Raw genomic sequence first — 19389 nt, 5'->3', positions numbered from 1 at the left:
GATTACTATTTTAAGAGGAAGTACAACTGGGCAACCATCCTCTATATAACACTAATCAGAGAGAGAAATGGAAGGGATCCGACTCTTCGAAAAATGAAGGTATCGGCCAAAGGAAGACAAGGGCCACGAAGGACAGGAAAATGAAAGACACCCTATGATTCCATACGTAATACCGTCGGGGTCGGAAAAGAACAAGAGTTGACCAAGGAAGGTCGGATAGGATAGGATAGGTGAAAGCGAGGAGCCTGGCACAAGTAGGTGTAAGCAATGCCAGGACTCAGCTACGGGCCCCGCGGTCACCAACCCATGCTCCCAAGTTGAGAGCCCCTGGTAATACACTGTAAGTAGCATATTTCAGTACAGGGTTGAATCTGAGCTTGCAAGCAAGCAGAGTATTCCAATTCAGTAACAATGCCATGCACGAAATTATGATAAGTTATCATCTAATATTACGACCAATTATCAGAAAGTTGTCTGGCTCCATGGCGAAATGGTTTGCGTGCTGGCCTTTGGTCACAGGGGTCCCGGGTTCGATTCCCCGCAGTGTCGGGAATTTTAACCATCATTGGTTAATTTCAGTGGCACGGGAGCTGGGTATATGTGTCGTCGTCATCATCATTTCATCCTCATCACGACGCGCAGGTCAGTGGTGGTGGTGGTGGTGGTGGTGATTTTTGTTTTAAGAGGAAGTACAACGAGGTAATCATCCTCTCTGAACAAATAAGTGGAAAAGAAATTTAAAATATAAAACAAAATTATTTATTCAATAAAGGAATTTGGAAACGCAGTACAAAATAAAACAAAAAATAATTATAAAACTAGGCCGAAAGGATTACTAACGTATCAAAAGGGAACGTACGTTCCCTGAGTAACAGTACACTTGTAATTTACATACCCTTGATAAGTCCACTGTCGCACATAAAGCGGATGACGAGATCAGCAGTAGTCGCGTCATCGGCTAGTATGCGTTCGAGTGTTTCCTGCAGGCCGAGGCTCCGTCTTAGACCAGAGAGATCGGTGCGCTCTGTGAGGGTGTGGGCCACGGTGAATTCGGCACCACAAGAACACACTGGGGGGTCTTCCCTCTTCAGGAGATAAGAGTGCGTGGATCGTAAATGACCTATCCTCAGCCTGCACAGTACTATGGCCTCTCTCCGTGAAGGTCGGAAAGAGGACCGCCACACGGTAGTTGTCTTCTTAATTGCTCTCAGCTTGTTGGGAATTCGGATATCTAGCCACTCCGATTCCCAGAACGCCAAGATGGTACGACGTAGCTGAGAACAAATATCCTTAGCAGGTACATTAACTGGTCTTGGAGGTAAAAGTGCAGCTTCCTTTGCTGCTTCATCCGCAAGTTCGTTTCCCGCAATCCCAACGTGGCTTGGAAGTGGTGGTGATTATTGTTTTAAGAGGAAGTACAACTAGGCAACCATCCTCTATATAACGCTAATTAGAGAGAAAAAATGGAAGGGGTCCGACACTTCGAAAAATGAAGGTATCGGCCAAAGAAAGACAAGGGCCACGAAGGGCGTGAAAATGAAAGACTCCCTAGCCCTCGCAAACCTAATAGCGTCGGGGTCGGAAAAGAACAAGGGTTGACCAAGGGAGGTCGGAAAGGATAGATGAAAGTGAGGAGCCTGGCACAAGTAAGTGGAAACAATGCCAGGACTCAGCTAAGGGCCCCGTGGTCGCCAACCCACGCTCCAAAGTTCAGAGCCCCTGGGGCCCCTTTTAGTCGCCTCTTACGACAGGCAGGGGATACCGTGGGTGTTATTCTACCGCCCCCACCCACAGGGGGATGGCTTGGAAGCCACGCGAAAGTAATTCTGGTGCTAGCATCGCTTAACCTGGCTAGAAGGTCATGTATCTGCTGCACCAGTGGGTGTTGCGAGAAACAGCTTTCAATAGACTGCAGAGAGCTTAACGAATCGGTACACAACAGAAAGTGGCTTCTTTCGTCACGCAGTGCAAACTGCAGAGCCTCTAAGATGGCGTAAAGCTCTGCAGTATACACGCTACATACTTTAGGGACCGAGATCTTCGTACTCATATCATCAATGACAAAAGAGCAACCAACATTATCTCCGATTTTAGAACCATCCGTGAAGATAAGTCTCGCAGCCGGATATTGGTGAACAAAGTCCTGGAAATACCTCCGATGAACGGAGGAATCCGTGTTCACCTTGGGTCCACGGAGCAGATCTAGACGTATATCCGATCGCGGAACCAACCACGGAGGTACCTCGCTAAGAGTTCGTTCAAGACAACCACCGATATCAATATTCACATCGTGACACAAGCTATCAATCCGAAACCCAACCGGCCGTGTGGCATTCGGCCGGTCTTGGCACCGCTGGTGGTATTGGGTGCGATAGATGCATTGATAGCTTGGATGTAGCGGCATTTCACGAATTTTGGCAGCGTACGTTAGGAGTAACTGCTGCCTTCTTATCCGTAAAGGTGGAACTCCCGCTTCAGCGAGCAGGCTGGGAATGGGGCTAGTACGGAAAGCACCCGTTGCCAGCCTTACTCCACTATGGTGAATACTGTCTAAAAGGCTCAGCGTAGATTTTGATGCTGAGCCATAAGCCGCACTTCCATAGTCAATTCGGGAGAGGACCGTCGCCGTGTAAAATCGTAGCAGTACCGCACGGTCAGCCCCCCACGAAGTGCCGCTGAGAAACTTAAGCAAGTTAAGTCTCTTCATGCAGGCAACCTTTAACTGACGGATGTGGGGCTGCCACGTAAGTCTCTTATCAAAATGGAGACCCAGGAATTTGCAGGTGTCAACCACTGGTAAGACACTGTTTCGCAAGCGGAGCTCTGGTTCCGGATGTACAGGCCGACGTCGACAGAAGTGTACAACTGAGGTTTTCGCTGCTGAAAATCGAAAACCATGTTGCAGGGCCCATCTGTCGACTCGGTTAATAGCTTGCTGTAGCTGTCTCTCTGCAAACGCCACCCTTCCGGAGCTGTAATGTAGAGCTAAGTCGTCTACATACAGCGATGGAACGACTGCGGGCCCAGCAGCGGCAACTATGCCGTTGATGGCGATTGCGAACAGCGTGACACTCAGTACCGATCCCTGAGGTACTCCATTTTCCTGAACGTAATATTGAGAAAATGCATTCCCTACTCGGACTCGAAAGAGGCGGAGGGACATGAAGCTCTCAATAAACGTTGGCAAATTTCCCCAAAATCCCCACTGGTGTAGAGTGGAGAGAATCCCATATCGCCAGGTAGTATCGTAAGCTTTTTCCAGGTCAAAAAACACGGCGACTAGGTGTTCCTTCCGGAGAAAGGCCTCCTGAATGGCGCTCTCCAGTCTGACCAGATGATTAGTGGCAGACCGATGAGAGCGAAAACCACACTGGTAGTTAGACAAAAGGCCCTCCCTTTCCATGGCCCACACAAGACGCCGGTTAACCATCCTTTCAAATAGCTTACAGAGGCCATTTGTAAGGCATATTGGCCTATAACTATCCAGAAGTTTTGGATCTTTACCTGGCTTGGGAATTGGTATTACAATTCCCTCGCGCCATTGAGATGGAAACACTCTCTCACTCCATATTCTGTTGAATAGGGTGAGGATATCCTTGAGACATCTGTCACTCAAATGCTTAAGCATTTGATTATGGATTTTGTCCGGTCCAGGAGCCGTATCTCTGCATAGCGCAAGTGCACTTCGCAATTCCCACTCCGTGAAGGGCACGTTGTAGGGATGCGAAGCACTAGAGGCAAAAGAGAGATGGTGGGCCTCTGCTTCGCGCTTAATTCGAAAAAATGCAGGGTCGTATCTCCTAGAGCTGGACGTATCTGCAAAATGTGACGCGATGTGGTCTGCAATGACTCAAGGAATCGTAACTATATCTCCATTAATGGAGATTCCGGGTACTGAGGGTACATTCTGTACTCTGACAATACGGCGGAGTTTTGTCCACACTTGTGATGACGGAGTATGTGCCGTGATGGATGACACATACTTTTCCCACGTAGCTTTCTTACCTTCTCGAATCAAAAAACGGGCCCTCGCGCGCAGACGCTTAAATGCGATATGATTGGCCATCGTAGGATTCCGACGATAATGCTTAAAAGCCCGTCGGCGATCACGTATGGCTGCTGCAATTTCGTCCGTCCACCATGGGACCTGTTTCCGGCGACGAATACCGGACGAGGAAGGAATTGTTTCCTCTACAGCAGCCAAAATTCCAGTAGTAATGGAAGAGACGTGGTCGTCAATAGACTCCAGCATATCATCAGCCATCACTGCGCGTTTTGTAAATTCTGGCCAATTTGTCCGCCGAAGTAACCAGCGCTTGGGTACTTCGGACTGTCTTTGATTCAAGAGAGACAGAATTATCGGGAAGTGGTCACTATCACAGAGGCCGCCGTGAACTTGCCACCGTAGCAGGGGAACTAGCGCACGGCTACACAAAGTGACATCCAGGTGTGAGAATGTGCCATGCGCGCTACTGAAATGTGTCCGTTCCCCTGTATTGAGCACACAAAGATCAAATAGGTTGATCATTCGCTCGAGCTTCCTCCCCCTAGAACAGGAAGACGGAGAACCCCATAGTTTGTTACGGGCGTTCACATCCCCCAGAATGAGGAAAGGAGGAGGCAACTGAGCGATCAAATCTTGTACTGCATGCATATCAAGGTTATAATCCGGTGGAATGTACACGTTGCAAACCGTTGTCATTACTGGCAACGGAGTGCGAACTGCAACTGCATCTAGCTGAGTACGGAGCGGTACTTCTTCGCTGAAGATGTCGGAGCGAACTAGGGTACAAACGCCCCCAGTTGCCGCGCCATCCACAGCTACTCTGTCTTTGGAATAAAGACGATATCCTTTCATAGTCGTGTCGTGTCCAGGTCTCAAACGAGATTCCTGTAGACAGACTATGGAGGCCGCATAGACGGATATCAGTTGACGTAACTCAGCTAGGCGACAGTGGTAACTACTGCAGTTCCACTGCAATAGTGCCATTGTGTGGATTGGTAGTGTTGCGAAATTAGGACAATTGCTTGCCCTTCTTTTTGTCAACTACCTGCCATTTTCCGCCGTTGTTGTCGGTATTGTCGTCACCATCCACGACAATGAGTGGTTCAGTCTCCATTGTCTCCTCAGAAGAAGGAGGCGCGGTGACTGGACCCTCCGCGGACGGTGATCTCATTGGTCTGGAACAGTGGGCCTTCTTCCTGGGAGAACTAGGTTCTCCAGAAAGTGATCGAACAAGAGGGCGTCGGGGCCTCTCGCTCTTGCCCACCGTTTCTCTCTTTTTGGGAGGAGAGCCGGCAGATGGCTTGCCGGATTTCTTCGGTGATCCTGTGGACCCCGACTGAGTTGGAGAAGGCTTCTTCTCCAATTTTTTGAGGGAGCTCTGTGGCTTCACCTTCTCCTCCTTTATGATCTGGGCATTGGAAGGAGGGCTGGACTTTCCAGCCCTATTTGGGGAAGTCTTTCCCCCCGCCCTGTTGGGGAGGACTTCCCAGCCGAACGTTCCTGGGAAGGGCTCTTCCCAGGCAACGTCGACAGTAACGCTCTTTTCGGTGCTTCACATGCTGAATCTCCAGTTTCTTTAGTTACTGAATTTTGTTGCTGGCTTTGACTTTTCAATGCATTTTCAGTACCGGTGTTCTGTACAAAACTCTGTGGAGTGATCCGTACGTTTGCGACCTTTTCCGCGAATGGGATGGAGAACTCCGGAGCAGCCATGGACTTGAACTTCCTCCGGGCGTCTGGATAAGATAGCTTATCCAGCGTTTTTATCTCCTGGATCTTCTTCTCCCGCTTGATTGTGGGGCACTCCTTGAAGATTGGAGCATGCGTACCCGGGCAGTTGACGCACACAGGTGGTGGTGTGCATTCAACCCCAGCATGCTCGCACTTCCCACACATTTTGCAGGTCGTCGAACCTGTACATCGCAATGAGGTGTGGCCAAACTTTTGACAGTTATAACACCTCATTGGTGCCGGAATGTACGGACGAACTGTCAGGCGATACATTGCTACCTTTATTCGTTCAGGTACGGTCTCAGCGTCGAAGGTAAGGATGAAAGCACCCGTATCGAGTAGCTTATCACCCACACGCCTCTTCAACCCCTTCACGTCGGTTACACCCCGACGTGCTAGGTACCGGATCATTGTATCATCGGAAGACTTAACCAAATCCCTGTGGAATATAACTCCCTTGCAGGAGTTAAGGGTTTGGTGCTTCTCGATTTTCACCTCTACCTTACCGAATAACTTGGCTTTAAGTAGCCGCCTGGACTGTTCAGCCGTAGATGTCTTGATAAGTACGGATCCATCTCGGAGCTTGCGCATCTCGTCGACTTCACCAGCAACAATTTCTTCAATTGAATTGCTTATCATAAAAGGACATTCGTCAAGGAAACTTTTACCATCGACCCTGGAAGCAACCAGGAATCGAGGAAGACGTTCGTCACTCATGTAGTCTACAGGAACTGGAGTATACCGCTTACGTTTTTTACCAATATTGACGCTGTTTTTTGAAGGGTGCCACCCTTTGTAAAAGAAGGAAGAGAAAGAGGTTCCGTCTTTAGTCCCACGAGTACTCACGGAAATGTGAGGTCGACCTCCGGCAGGGCCAAGGAGATTTACCGGAGGCAAGGCTATATACTCCAGAGGGCGCCCGGTATCTGGAGGAGGTCGCTTGGAACTACTCTCCCAGTAGCCATGTATCACCTCACCACGACCCGAAACTTGTGATTGGGGGAGGATAAAACCTCCGTACTAACGTATTTTTTAATTTTTTTCTTTTTCTTTTTTATTAATGTCTAACCTAATCTACCCGAGGCAGAGAGGGTGGCCAGACAGGAAGAGGAATGAAATTAAAGATGGTGAGAATAGAAGGGTAGAAATAGTGATGAAGAATAAAGAGCACAGACACCTCTCAAGCAACTCGGGCGACACCTTGTTAGTCTGGCCCTACACCGAGGCCTATCCAGCATGGGTAACCCTGAGCTGGCACAGCCCTCGGGATCAACAAGCACACAAGCCCCCACACCGACTTCAAGGTCATGGTGTCCCTAGAGGGGGACGCGCAGGTCACCTACGGGAGTTGAATCAAAAGACCTGCAGCTGGCGAGCCGAACATGTCCTCGGACACTCCGGCACTAAAAGCCATACGCCATTTCATCAGGAAGATTGTAATACACGAGTTTAAATTACCTCAGTAAGGAAATAAATATGTTCTTTTGTTTGTTTCAGATCAATTATTGACCAAAGGACACAAGTTGGTGGCAATGCAGCAAACAACTGCACTGTTCTGGCAGCTCTTGGAATAAAGTGTGAGTTTTTAGGATCGCTCAGCAACTGCAGTAACACGAAGTGAGTGTTATATCTAGAGAACGAAGGGTAACACAACAATTCCTGTTTTTTAGTATTAACATAAGTTGAAAATATCTATCCTCTTCAATATTTATTAATTGAAAAATACGAATCCTCTTCAGTATTTATTTTCTAGGTTCATGGTCCCTGGAAACGATAGTAGACTAACCGCCCAAGAGAGTTTCGGTTTACTTGGTCTGCCATCTAGTGGGCATATAGTAAAACGGAACGTCGAAATTGACGAGCAGACAGCCAGATGGCGTCAAATTGAAATGTCTGCACACGGTAGCCGAGGACATACGATTATTATTATTATTGTTATTGTGCCATTTCACCGTTCTATAGTTACAGCATTAGGAACAAAAATGGCGTTCCAGCCATTAAAAGATCAATATGAAAGCAATTAACAGCGGTACGAGCCGAAAAGATAATACTTTCAACCGGTAGTCACCGAAAGAACCATTCCTAGAAGGCTGTGAGAAAAGAATGACAGAAGCGGATTATTTAAACTGATTATTAAAAAAGTTACTTCCATTAGAACACTAAACTCAATCCAGCACTGCAGCAAAAAGGACGGAATCGAGTAAAGAAACGAGTTAGATATCTGAATTTATAATCAATTATTGAAGAAAAATTAAATCCGCGACAGCCCGCTCAACGTCAACTGTAGATTGACATATATACGCGAAATTTAAGACCAGCGATAAGGAAACGTCAAGCTTTGTTCAGTTACTACGTCACGGTTGGGCTCGGAAGCATTATATTTTGTCCGATACTGCATACCGTAGAGAGCGGAATTCAACTGGCTATAAAGTGCAATTCTAAAAAAGCACAGAAAATTTACATTCGTCCAACAAGCAAGAGAGTTGACAAATAAGAGCACATTTAGAGCTGTTATAGTTAAATTAGACGGCCCAGAGCACATATATTCCTTTATCATTGGCAGTACGAAACGAATTACAGCATGTCAATATCAACTAATGCATTGTGTTATTCTGTCCCTGACGTACTAGAGACCACTATGATGATGTTCTAAGAGACTGAGGCAGAGACTACTCCGACTATGGTGGCGCTTCACGAGATTGATGACCCAGGAGGGTTGGTAATCAGCTGAGAGGACGAGATGGACCCGATTACCTAAGCCGAACCATGGAGCGAGGCCTACAATTCCCGATGAACAACAGCGAGATGGGAGACACTACCCAATAAGCAAAGTTAAGTCCCCTATGAGTCGTTTCGTAAGTAGAAACCTTTATTTTTTAGGCTATGTGTGACATGATTGGTGACATTGTGCGTGCGTAGATAATATTCAAGTGTAGTTACAAGGAAGTAGGTATTCATCTGAAGTTACCGTTGATCCCATATATAGGCGTAAAATACCAGTGAAAGCCGTTCGCAAATTTATCAATGTGGTGTTAGAGAAAGCGATTGATATTTTTAAATCGTTGTCAGTGAAGTGTTAGAGTATTATATGAAGGTTAATATACATGCGTGATGGCTTTAACAGAATAACAAGCTTGGAGATCGTATTTAGGGAATGTTTACGACGAAGTATAGTAGCACAGTTTAATATTGTGATGCACTTTTCTTTGATACTATGACGGTAAGGATAATGTTTTATATGTGTAGGTTATGGCACATATGCAGCATATTTGATGAAATGAGTGCCTGAGACGCACTAATATGAATGCTACGTGATATTTGAAGTGATAAATGGTGAATGAAATAATAATATGAGTTGATAGTAAGTTATGATGGTGATAGTTATTGTTATTTGGAAAGTTGGTCATAGTATTCTTCCGAGAGATGATAGTATATGTAAATTGCGCATGCTAAGGTATATATTGAAACGTACTGTTTTCAATTGCTGTTTTTGTTCCCTGATATACAAAATAGGTTAGGATACGATCTCAATGCCATCAATACAGAGTTATTTGAGTATGTAGGATCATCAGAGGAGCCGAGAGGCCAATAACGTTAATATTTAGGCCTTCACTGACTTATCTACGATCATTTTCAAATATTCTCACATACGGCATCTTAATTTATGATTTTATGGGAACAGTTTGACACATCACTGGTAACTTAGTCATTCATATTTGGACTTTTAGATGAAGGTAGAGTCTTCTAATATGCCAATTTTTCCACTTATGGTATAATTTGTTGGAAAGTTAGTTAAATACACTTGGCAATGCTACATTCAGCCAGATACGCACTTTAATTGAATTTCAACCATGAATTAAGATGATAATTGAGTGAGTTAGCCACATAAGCCTTATGATAGAATTAATTTGAGATTAATTACGACTTAAAGTGGACTTGAATTTGCTTATATGGAGATCAGACAGCATGAAATATGAAACGAATATGGAAATTTTCAAACTTATAAATTAGTGGAAGTCCTAAGAAAACAAACATTGCTTTCTCACACGATTTTCCTACTGTGCATGGACACGGATGTTAAGTTTTCAGCAAAGTGATATTCATTTCACTAGTCACATGTGAATTAAAGATCAAATGATAGAATTTTTGGTAACTTTGAGGAGCAATCCAGCTCACTAAGAAAAGATTCCAGATCTTAATTAATTAATTAATTAATTATTGGTTATTTTCACTGCGTTTTTACATTCTTAATTGAAACCATAATTTGAAATGTTGTATATAGTAGGGAGTATAATTTTGTTTTCATTTAAACCAATTGGATGCATCTAATTATTTCAACTATATTTAATATGTTTCACTTGATTATATATATTTTAATTTTTCTTTTTCATTTGACTTTTACGGACATTACTTAACTACAACCTAATATTTCGACAGGCCAGAATTAGCGTATCGATGATTGAGGCCTGGTTTCCAATTACTTGTTAAAGGTTTTTCAAAACCTGTTTTTCTTTCATTGCAACATAATCACAATGCATAGAGATGCTGATAGCGTTATGAAACTATCTACGTTATATGAGGCAATTTCTAACGAAATTTTACATAACATTTAAATGATACTTAGACTGAATTGCCAATAAAAGCTGAGTAGTGAAAATATAAAAATTCTTTTAATGCCTACTTAGAATAAGAGCTAGATATAAGGCTATAATGACTCAATTTCTGATTGCGATTTCGATAGAAACATGCACGAATTCCTTGAAATGCCGTAATAACCTGGATTTTGCGATAAATTTCGGCGACATGCGAGTATGGTATCCGACTGATAGCGTGTTGGAGACGTCCTTTTGCGCAGGTTGAGATTTACCATAGGCCATCGGCATACTTTCTCACGCGGAACCCACAACCCAGCAATGTTAAACAGATGGAATCGTTATCAAGAGCTAGTCTGGAACACATGTATCCTCACCTGGACGCGGGAACGGTGCATTATTATTATCACAATCATTTATTTTCTTCGCAGTTTACATTAAATTAAATAAAGTAATTAAATTAAGTAGAATGGCCGGGCCTTGGTTGAATGGTAAGCACAGGTGGTGGTGATTATTGTTTTAAGAGGAAGTACAACTAGGCAACCATCCTCTATATACAACTAATCAGAGGGGAAAATGGAAGGGGTCCGACAATTCGAAAAATGAAGATATCGGCCAAAGGAAGACAAGGGCCACGAAGGGCGTGAAAATGAAAGACTCCCTAGCCCTCGCAAACCTAATAGCGTCGGGGTCGGAAAAGAACAAGAGTTGACCAAGGGAGGTCGGATAGGATAGTTGAAAGTGAGGAGCCTGGCACAAGTAAGTGGAAGCAATGCCAGGACTCAGCTAAGGGCCCCGTGGTCGCCAATCCACGCTCCAATTTTCAGAGCCCCTGGGGCCCCTTTTAGTCGCCTTTTACGACAGGCAGGGGATACCGTGGGTGTTATTCTACCACCCCCACCCACAGGGTGGGGTGAATGGTAAGCACAGTGGTTTGCGGTTCAATTGCATACATATACATATTTTCATAGAAAATATTATCCAAGAATCCATTGCCTATAAAACAAACTATGTGCTGTTGTTTAACATTTTCCTTTACAAGAAAATTAAGAAGTATCGTCGGCTGCACCGCAGAATTGGATAGCCATACGCCAACTGTGCTCTAGCTTGTGAAATTAATTTCACCACAGTTAACTGACATTTAAGACAGACTCCGTGGCTCAGGCGGCAGTGCACCGGCCTCTCAGCACAGGGTTCCGTGGTTCAAATCCCGGTCACTCCACATAAGATTTGTGCTGGTCAAAGCGGAGGTGGTGGTGATTATTGTTTTAAGAGGAAGTACAACTAGGCAACCATTCTCTATATAACACTAATCAGAGGGATAATGGAAGGGATCCGACACTTCGAAAAATGAAGATATCGGTCATAGAAAGACAAGGGCCACGAAGGGCGTGAAAATGAAAGACTCCCTAGCCCTCGCAAACCTAATAGCGTCGGACTCAGCTGAGGGCCCCGTTGTCGCCAACCCACGCTCCAAAGTTCAGAGCCCGTGGGGCAGCGGAGGTGGGACAGGTTTTCCTCCGGGTACTCCGGTTTTCCCTGTCATATTTCATTCCAGCAACACTTTCCATTATCATTTCATTTCATCTGTCAGTCATTAATCGTTGCCACTGAGGAGTGTGACAGACCTCAGCAACCGGTAAATTCCTATCCTCGCCGCCAGATGGGAGCTTCATTCATTCCATCCCTGACCCGGTCAAATGATTGGAAACAGGCTATCGATTTTCATTTTTCAACTGGCGTTTATGAGTGCTTAAAACATATTGTACATAGAGACATACTAAGGTGGCGCAAATGAGCTCATTAGAGAGGTGGTGGTGTTGGTGGTGGTTGTGGTTGTATTAAGGTGGTGATGGTGGTGATTATTGTTTTAAGAGGAAGTACAACTAGGCAACCATCCTCTATATAACACTAATCAGAGGGAAAAATGGAAGGGATCCGATACTTCGAAAAATGAAGGTATCGGCCAAAGGAAGACATGTTCCACGAAGGGCGAGAAAATGAAAGACTCACTAGGCCTCCACATGTAATACCGTCGGGGTCGGAAAAGAATAAGTGTTGACTGAGGGAGGTGGAATAGGACAGATGAAATTGAGGAGCCTAATACTAGTGGAAACAATGCCAGAACTCAAGTAAGAGCCCCGTGGTCGCCAACCCACACTCCCAAGTTGAAAGGCCCATGGGGCCCCTTTTCAGTCGCATTTTACGACAGATGGGGAATACTGAGCTCATTACCCTATCCTCCTCAGTACATTTCCAGGTATTTATGCGGTATGTAATATCGTCTGCATTATATTCTAGAAGCAGTGAAAACGCGTTGAGGAATTGAATTTCGAACTTCTAATTTCGAAGTTGCAATCCAGTAGTATGGAGTTATTTTTATTTCCTAGTGCCGCACGTAGGCCTATAATTTTAAGTTTTTAATGCTCATAGCATAAAACTCTACCAAAGTATTTTGTATTTACTTTGGAGCATTGTGGATGTTTACTTATATGCAATACTTCCATTAATCATTGGAAAATGTTGACTACAAATATTTTTCCTTTGTTCTTCTTCCTTTTTTCAGTTTCATTATAGAACATTTCAAATCAGCCGGTATATGTTTCGATCGCTGTGTGTACCATGCTGCTCACTTCGGTGATCGCGTCTTCCCCAATACAACGATCATCATTAATGATGTCAATGGATCTAGAACAATACTTCACTTTGCACGTAAGTGGCCAGAAATCACCCTGGAGGATTTTAAGAAAGTGGATCTCTCAGAATACTCATGGATACATTTTGAGGTATGTTCCTTGCTTACGTTCTTCACAAAAAGTATTTGTTAATCTTCTTCTTCTTGGCCGTGCTATCCGGGAGATAGTGGGTTCGAACCCTGCTGTCGACAGCCCTGAAGATGATCTTCCGTGGTTTCTCATTTTCACACCAGGCAATGTATATAAACCTTAATTAAGACCACAGCCGCTTCCTTCCCTCTCCTAGCCCTTTCCTATCCCATCGTCGCCATAAGACCTATCTGTGTCGGTGCGACGTAAAGTGGTGGTGGTGGTGGTTATTAAGAGGAAGTACAACTAGGCAACCATCCTCTATATAACACTAATCAAAGGGAAAAATGGAAGGGATCCGACACTTCGAAAACTGAAGATATCGGCCAAAGGAAGACAAGGGCCACGAAGGGCGTGAAAATGAAAGATTCCCTAGCCCTCGCAAACCTAATAAGGTCGGGGTCAGAAAATAACAAGAGTTGACCAAGGGAGGTCGGATAGGATAGATGAAAGTGAGGAGCCTGACACAAGTAAGTGGAAGCAATGCCAGGACTCAGCTTAGGACCTCGTGGTCGCCAACCCACGCTCCAAAGTTCAGAGCCCCTGAGGCCCCTTTTAGTCGCCTCTTACGACAGGCAGGGGATACCGTGGGTGTTATTCTACCGCCCCCACCCACAGGGGGAAAATTATGAGAGGAACACTAGTTCATTACTAATGAGAAAAGAAACAATATCTTGTATAACAATTTTACTATACTAGTGAAACACACCTTATTAACATGGATATGCCATACAACGCACTTTACAAATATTATTTAGATTTATCTTGACGTCGTGAATATTCGTTAGTCTCTCTCTACACCTCATTCGACGTTAAATTATTTCAAATTCAAAGAAGCCTTTCATCCTGAATTATTTACACTATTTCAAACTTAGAGAGGCGTTTCCTCTCGGATCATTTACACTTATCACTTTGCGCACACGTTTAATTAGTATTGATATACCCTGCTGTAATTCTGTTTACCCGTTGTGAATTAATATATTCAAATTATATCAAGTTACGATATCCTATGAACTGAAGTGAACGTATGAACACATTTTTGAACCCTTGAAAGTCGTATCACAACACTTCCCTAAATTAATCATTGCTGAATATGCAATACAATCACACGCTCCTTTCATTAGGATTTTTATCAATACACATAACACGACATTATTTACAAAACGTTGATGTGGTGGTGGTGGTGGTAGTGGTGGTGGTGGTGGTGGTGGTGATTATTGTTTTAAGAGGAAGTACAACTGGGCAACCATCCTCTATATAACGCTAATCAGAGGGAAAAATGGAAGGGATCCAACACTTCGAAAAATGAAGATAACGGCCAAAGGAAGACAAGGACCACGAAGGGCGTGAAAATGAAAGACTCCCTAGCCCTCGCAAACCTAATAGCGTCGGGGTCGGAAAATAACAAGAGTTGACCAAGTGAGGTTGGATAGAATAGATGAAAGTGAGGAGCCTGGCACAAGTAAGTGGAAGCAATACCAGGACTCAGCTAAGGGCCCCGTGGCCGCCAACCCACGCTCCAAAGTTCAGAGCCCCTGGGGTGACAACGTTGAGGTGGTGGTGGTGATTATTGTTTTAAGAGGAAGTACAACTAGGCAACCATCCTCTATTTAACACTAATCAGAGGGAAAAACGGAAGGGGTCCAACACTTCGAAAAATGAAGTTATCGGCCAAAGAAAGGCAAGGGCCACGAAGGGCGTGAAAATGAAAGACTCCCTAGCCCTCGCAAACCTAATAGCGTCGGGGTCGAAAAAGAACAAGAGTTGACCAAGGGAGGTCGGATAGGATAGATGAAAGTGAGGAGCCTGGCACAAGTAAGTGGAAGCAATGTCAGGACTCAGCTGAGGGCCCCGTGGTCGCCAACCCACGCTCTAAAGTTCAGAGCCCCTGGGGCCCCTTTTAGTCGCCTCTTACGACAGGCAGGGGATACCGTGGGTGTTATTCTACAGCCCCCACCCACAGGGGGGTGACAACGTTGATACCTGCGGACAAAAATTAAGCAACTCAAACACCCTAACATCATAAACAGAGTATCATAGCACTTCCTGCAAGAGATGGGGAAGAACAAATACATTTCAAACACACACGATGAGTCAAAGATGGTACAAATCATCTGTTGCTGGTGGCAGTGAGTAGAAGCTTTCACTGTCTCCTGGAATGAACTCAGGATATTCTGAGACGTGATATATTTAACCTGGAATTCCCTGCACGCTGTAAATAATTAAGGAAAGAAATTGGAGGGACCCTTCCTTGAATGCACATTGGAATCTATGCGACGTTGGTAATATTTAAATTGACGCACGTAATCGCTGTGCCGAGAGGAATGAACCAGCTACTTGTATTCTTTTCCCTTTCAATGGAGCAAACACCTTACTTCGTCGCTTTTGACGGGTTCGTAAATCACCCAGCTGTGAGTCGCCCACGAACCACTTCCAAATGGCGGCCACTGGGTCCTCTCATACAATTGCTTCACGGCAAATAATCTCACTTCTTTCTTTTCTGGTCACAATGGCAGCACGTTAAATATTGGCTCTAAATCCGGCCGTAATCGTCATCTTCGTTGCACGGTATGCACTTCACACATATTAATAACAGACTCCAGGGGAAATTTCACATTTCTACTTCACAATATACATCAGGGCTACAGCCTGCCTAGTTACCTCGTTCCTCCTCTCGGTACCTCGAATACAATGCTATTTAATGATGAACCCCTGCCACACGGGTCCGAATTACATCACGCACTAACGAGCTAAATAATTCGACGACATATATACCCCAATGTCATGTCTCCATCCGTTGTTTCAGCAGCCTTAATTACTAGTTAGGACTCCCTACCAGGTGTGAAGTGCAAAAAAAAAAGTCAATTACTGAGAGATCTTTGATGACTCATATTTGCTATAGAGAAGATGATAACTGGAGTCATTTGTACAGAATATTCAAGCCCTCTTTACTCGACAGCGCTTCACACTTAATTAATCTAAGGTCCTTAGTATTACGTCATGCGTTACCAAAAACCCTTATAAAAAGGAAGTAAAATATGGTTATTCCAAACCATGATGAAGGTATTCCATTTTTTTAAACCAAAATAAAATGAAATTATTTTTATCCCTCTGAAATAGCTCATAGGCGATCTACGTTACAACTACATGCAAATTTACTCTATATTTACAATAGGAAACGACTTTCAAAGCTACAAATAATTGGAAATGTACTCATCCTTCGAGAAAAACCACGAACACAGCATTACAGAAGGGCACACCCATGTGTTTACTCCGCTCTCATAATGCCATCAGCGATGTGAAGTCCTTTGATGACCAACTGGCAATTCACGAACATGACGGCTTGATCTAGTGCGAAGTTCCAGACGATCTCTGCTACACCAGGCGAAATTCCGGCAGGCAGCTAGATGTCTCGTTCACTCCGACGTTCTTGTAGACTCCTTATGTAAACGAGGGGAAGTTATCTCATGCGAATGCGTTAGTTTATATTACCCATCACAGATTAAATATATGGTTGGGTCTGCTTAATGACACAAGCATCCCAACCTAACGTCGGTTGTGTCCCCGAAGCCCGACATTATTCCCTTCTAATCTACCTATCCTTATCGACAGCTACTCTAAGTCCTGAAGGTCCACTGGTTCACTTAGAACGTCACTGGTTAGGCCACTAATGTGTTAGCACTCTCGTATTACACAACAATAATTCAGGCGTACTCTATTGCACTTAGTCATACGTAAGTCGAGGTCTCTACTGCGTTAGGGATCGATCTAATGTAGCACTGCCCTGAATCATGCCGACAATGAGCCGTTCATTTCCTTTCCTTATATTTCACATTCATATCGAGTACACTCGCTCCACGCACTTAGTTAAATACGTGCCTATTTATGTTAATTGAGCCGTATTAGTTTAGGCATATACACTATGAGGCTCGATGCACGACCTCTTCGACACACGGACAGCGATCATCACTGTTTCGTACCGTTCCTACTATACTTGTTAGCGGCACACTGTACGCGCAAACAGCTTACTCAGATTGTGGTTATTTCCACATACATTCACAGACTAATAAATCACTGCATTACACTGCTCACCTTACAGAATGATTTCTTCATAAAAGACTCGCACACAAATCACGACGAACTGGTAACGAACTGGCGTTGAACTGAAAATGAACTGGTGGTGTCCGTTCCTCAGCTCCTTGAGTGAATATTATTAAAATAGCTTCGTAGATTCTCAAGCAATCTTAAACGCGTCCTCTTGCCTCTGTCGGTGAATGATGACGAGCGCCAGGGGAATCCTTGAGCTGGCTGCCGTGGTTGGGACCCAGCATCTGGTAATCATTAAGACGGGCCATTGTTACGGCGTAGCTACCGTTCTTTCATTTATGTAGAGCACTTCCCGGTCTCATAATTATGTGTAAAATTCCCTGATTCAAATTAATGTTTGCACATGACTATCCGTTGGGTATTTCGCGATTTATAATAATAATCAGGGGAAAAACAATTGAACTCGATGAGTTGGCAGTGGTGAATGAATGAGGGGAAATAGGGTATAATGTTAGTTCTCACGTTGGATGTACTCCCTGATGGTGGTGATTGGTGGGGGTGATTATTGTTTTAAGAGGAAGTACAACTAGGCAACCATCCTCTATATAACACTAATCAGATAGAAAAAATGGAAGGGGTCCGACACTTCGAAAAATGAAGATATCGGCCAAAGGAAGACAAGGGCCACGAAGGGCGTGAAAATGAAAGACTCCCTAGCCCTCGCAAACCTAATAGCGTCGGGGTCGGAAAAGAACAAGAGTTGACCAAGAGAGGTCGGATAGGATAGTTGAAAGTGAGGAGCCTGGCACTAGTAAGTGGAAGCAATGCCAGGACTCAGCTAAGGGCCCCGTGGTTGCCAACCCACGCTCCAAAGTTCAGAGCCCCTGGGGCCCCATTTAGTCGCCTCTTACGACAGGCAGGGGATACCGTGGGTGTTATTCTACCGTCCCCACCCACAGGGGGATGTACTCCCTGAGCTCTGCTAGTGACCTAGATTCTCTGTCACGTGATAACGGGTCTCTTTCCGCTTCGCTCGAGGTTGGAGTGAGAAAACTTCGAGTACCAGCGCTCCTGCAATGCCTCGCTGCTAATTACCGACAACTAGAGTTGGGTCGCGCGAGCCGCCATACTGCAAATCGCATCCCGGAGCGGGTGGATAAATACTAACTTGGACAGTTTTTACCGCAGAATGACGCGGAAAACGGCGTATTTCATCTCATGGGTATCATGGCATACGATAGTTGACGTTGTGAACGGTCAAAATACGTAATACCGTTGGGGTCTGAAAAGAACAAGAGTTGACCAAGGGGGGTCGGATAGGATGTATGAAAGTGAGGAGCCTGGCACAAGTAAATGGAAGCAATGCCAGGACTCAGCTGAGGTGGTGGTGGTGGTGGTGGTGGTGATTGTTGTTTTAAGAGGAAGTACAACTAGGCAACCATCCTCTATATAACACTAATCAGAAGGAAAAATGTAAGGGATCCGACATTTCGAAAAATGAAGATATCGGTCAAAGAAAGACAAGGGCCACGAAAGGCGTGAAAATGAAAGACTCCCTAGCCCTCGCAAACCTAATAGCGTCGGGGTCGGAAAAGAACAAGAGTTGACCAAGAGAGGTCGGATAGGACAGATGAAAGTGAGGAGCCCGGCACAAGTAAGTGGAAGCAATGCCAGGACTCAGCTGAGGGCCCCGTGGTCGCCAACCCACGCTCCAAAGTTCAGAGCCCCTGGGGCCTTGGGACCTTCAGAAAGTTCAGATTTCAGAACTAGAAGACGGAATGGGAAGAAAAGAAGATTGACTAGTCACCAGTATGCACACCACCAGAAAAATAATATAAACTATTGAATTGGTGTTCCTCGAAACCTATCACAAGTGTAACACATTCAAAAATAAAACGTCTTATTCTGCAATATTCTACTGTATGAGGGCATTTATTTGTGATAAATCGAAACAGAATCTTTCAACAGGGAAATTTATGTTGGTCACCATGATCTCAGTGTTCTATGGTCTGTGGTGTAAGCTGAGAGCGGAGACCGGAGAGAAGTCAGCAGAAGTCAGAGGTCAAAGGTGGTGTGTGATGAAGTACCAGTCTTATGACATTTTCGTGTTATGGCAATTTATTGCGGAACTGTTATCGCTGTTGCTATGCCTGATACGATGAATTAATTTCACGTGCGTGTGAATCGA

General features: G+C 44.6%; 1 protein-coding gene across 2 annotated transcripts in view; it reads left to right on the top strand.

The window, feature by feature from the left end:
• Positions 1-19389, top strand: part of LOC136878919 (ketohexokinase) — a 50559-nt gene that overhangs the window by 16560 nt on the left and 14610 nt on the right. For both annotated transcript variants that reach the window (XM_068228863.1, XM_067152532.2), the window contains exons 2-3: positions 7235-7354; positions 12896-13115. In XM_068228863.1, coding sequence (XP_068084964.1) covers positions 7235-7354; positions 12896-13115 — 340 coding nt within the window. The remainder of the gene's footprint in view (positions 1-7234; positions 7355-12895; positions 13116-19389) is intronic.

The sequence above is a fragment of the Anabrus simplex genome, chromosome 8, assembly GCF_040414725.1.
Source record: "Anabrus simplex isolate iqAnaSimp1 chromosome 8, ASM4041472v1, whole genome shotgun sequence".
NCBI classification, from domain to species: Eukaryota; Metazoa; Arthropoda; class Insecta; order Orthoptera; family Tettigoniidae; genus Anabrus; species Anabrus simplex.
Note: the sequence above shows the minus strand (reverse complement) of the source record. Positions and strands in the feature narration are given on the sequence as shown.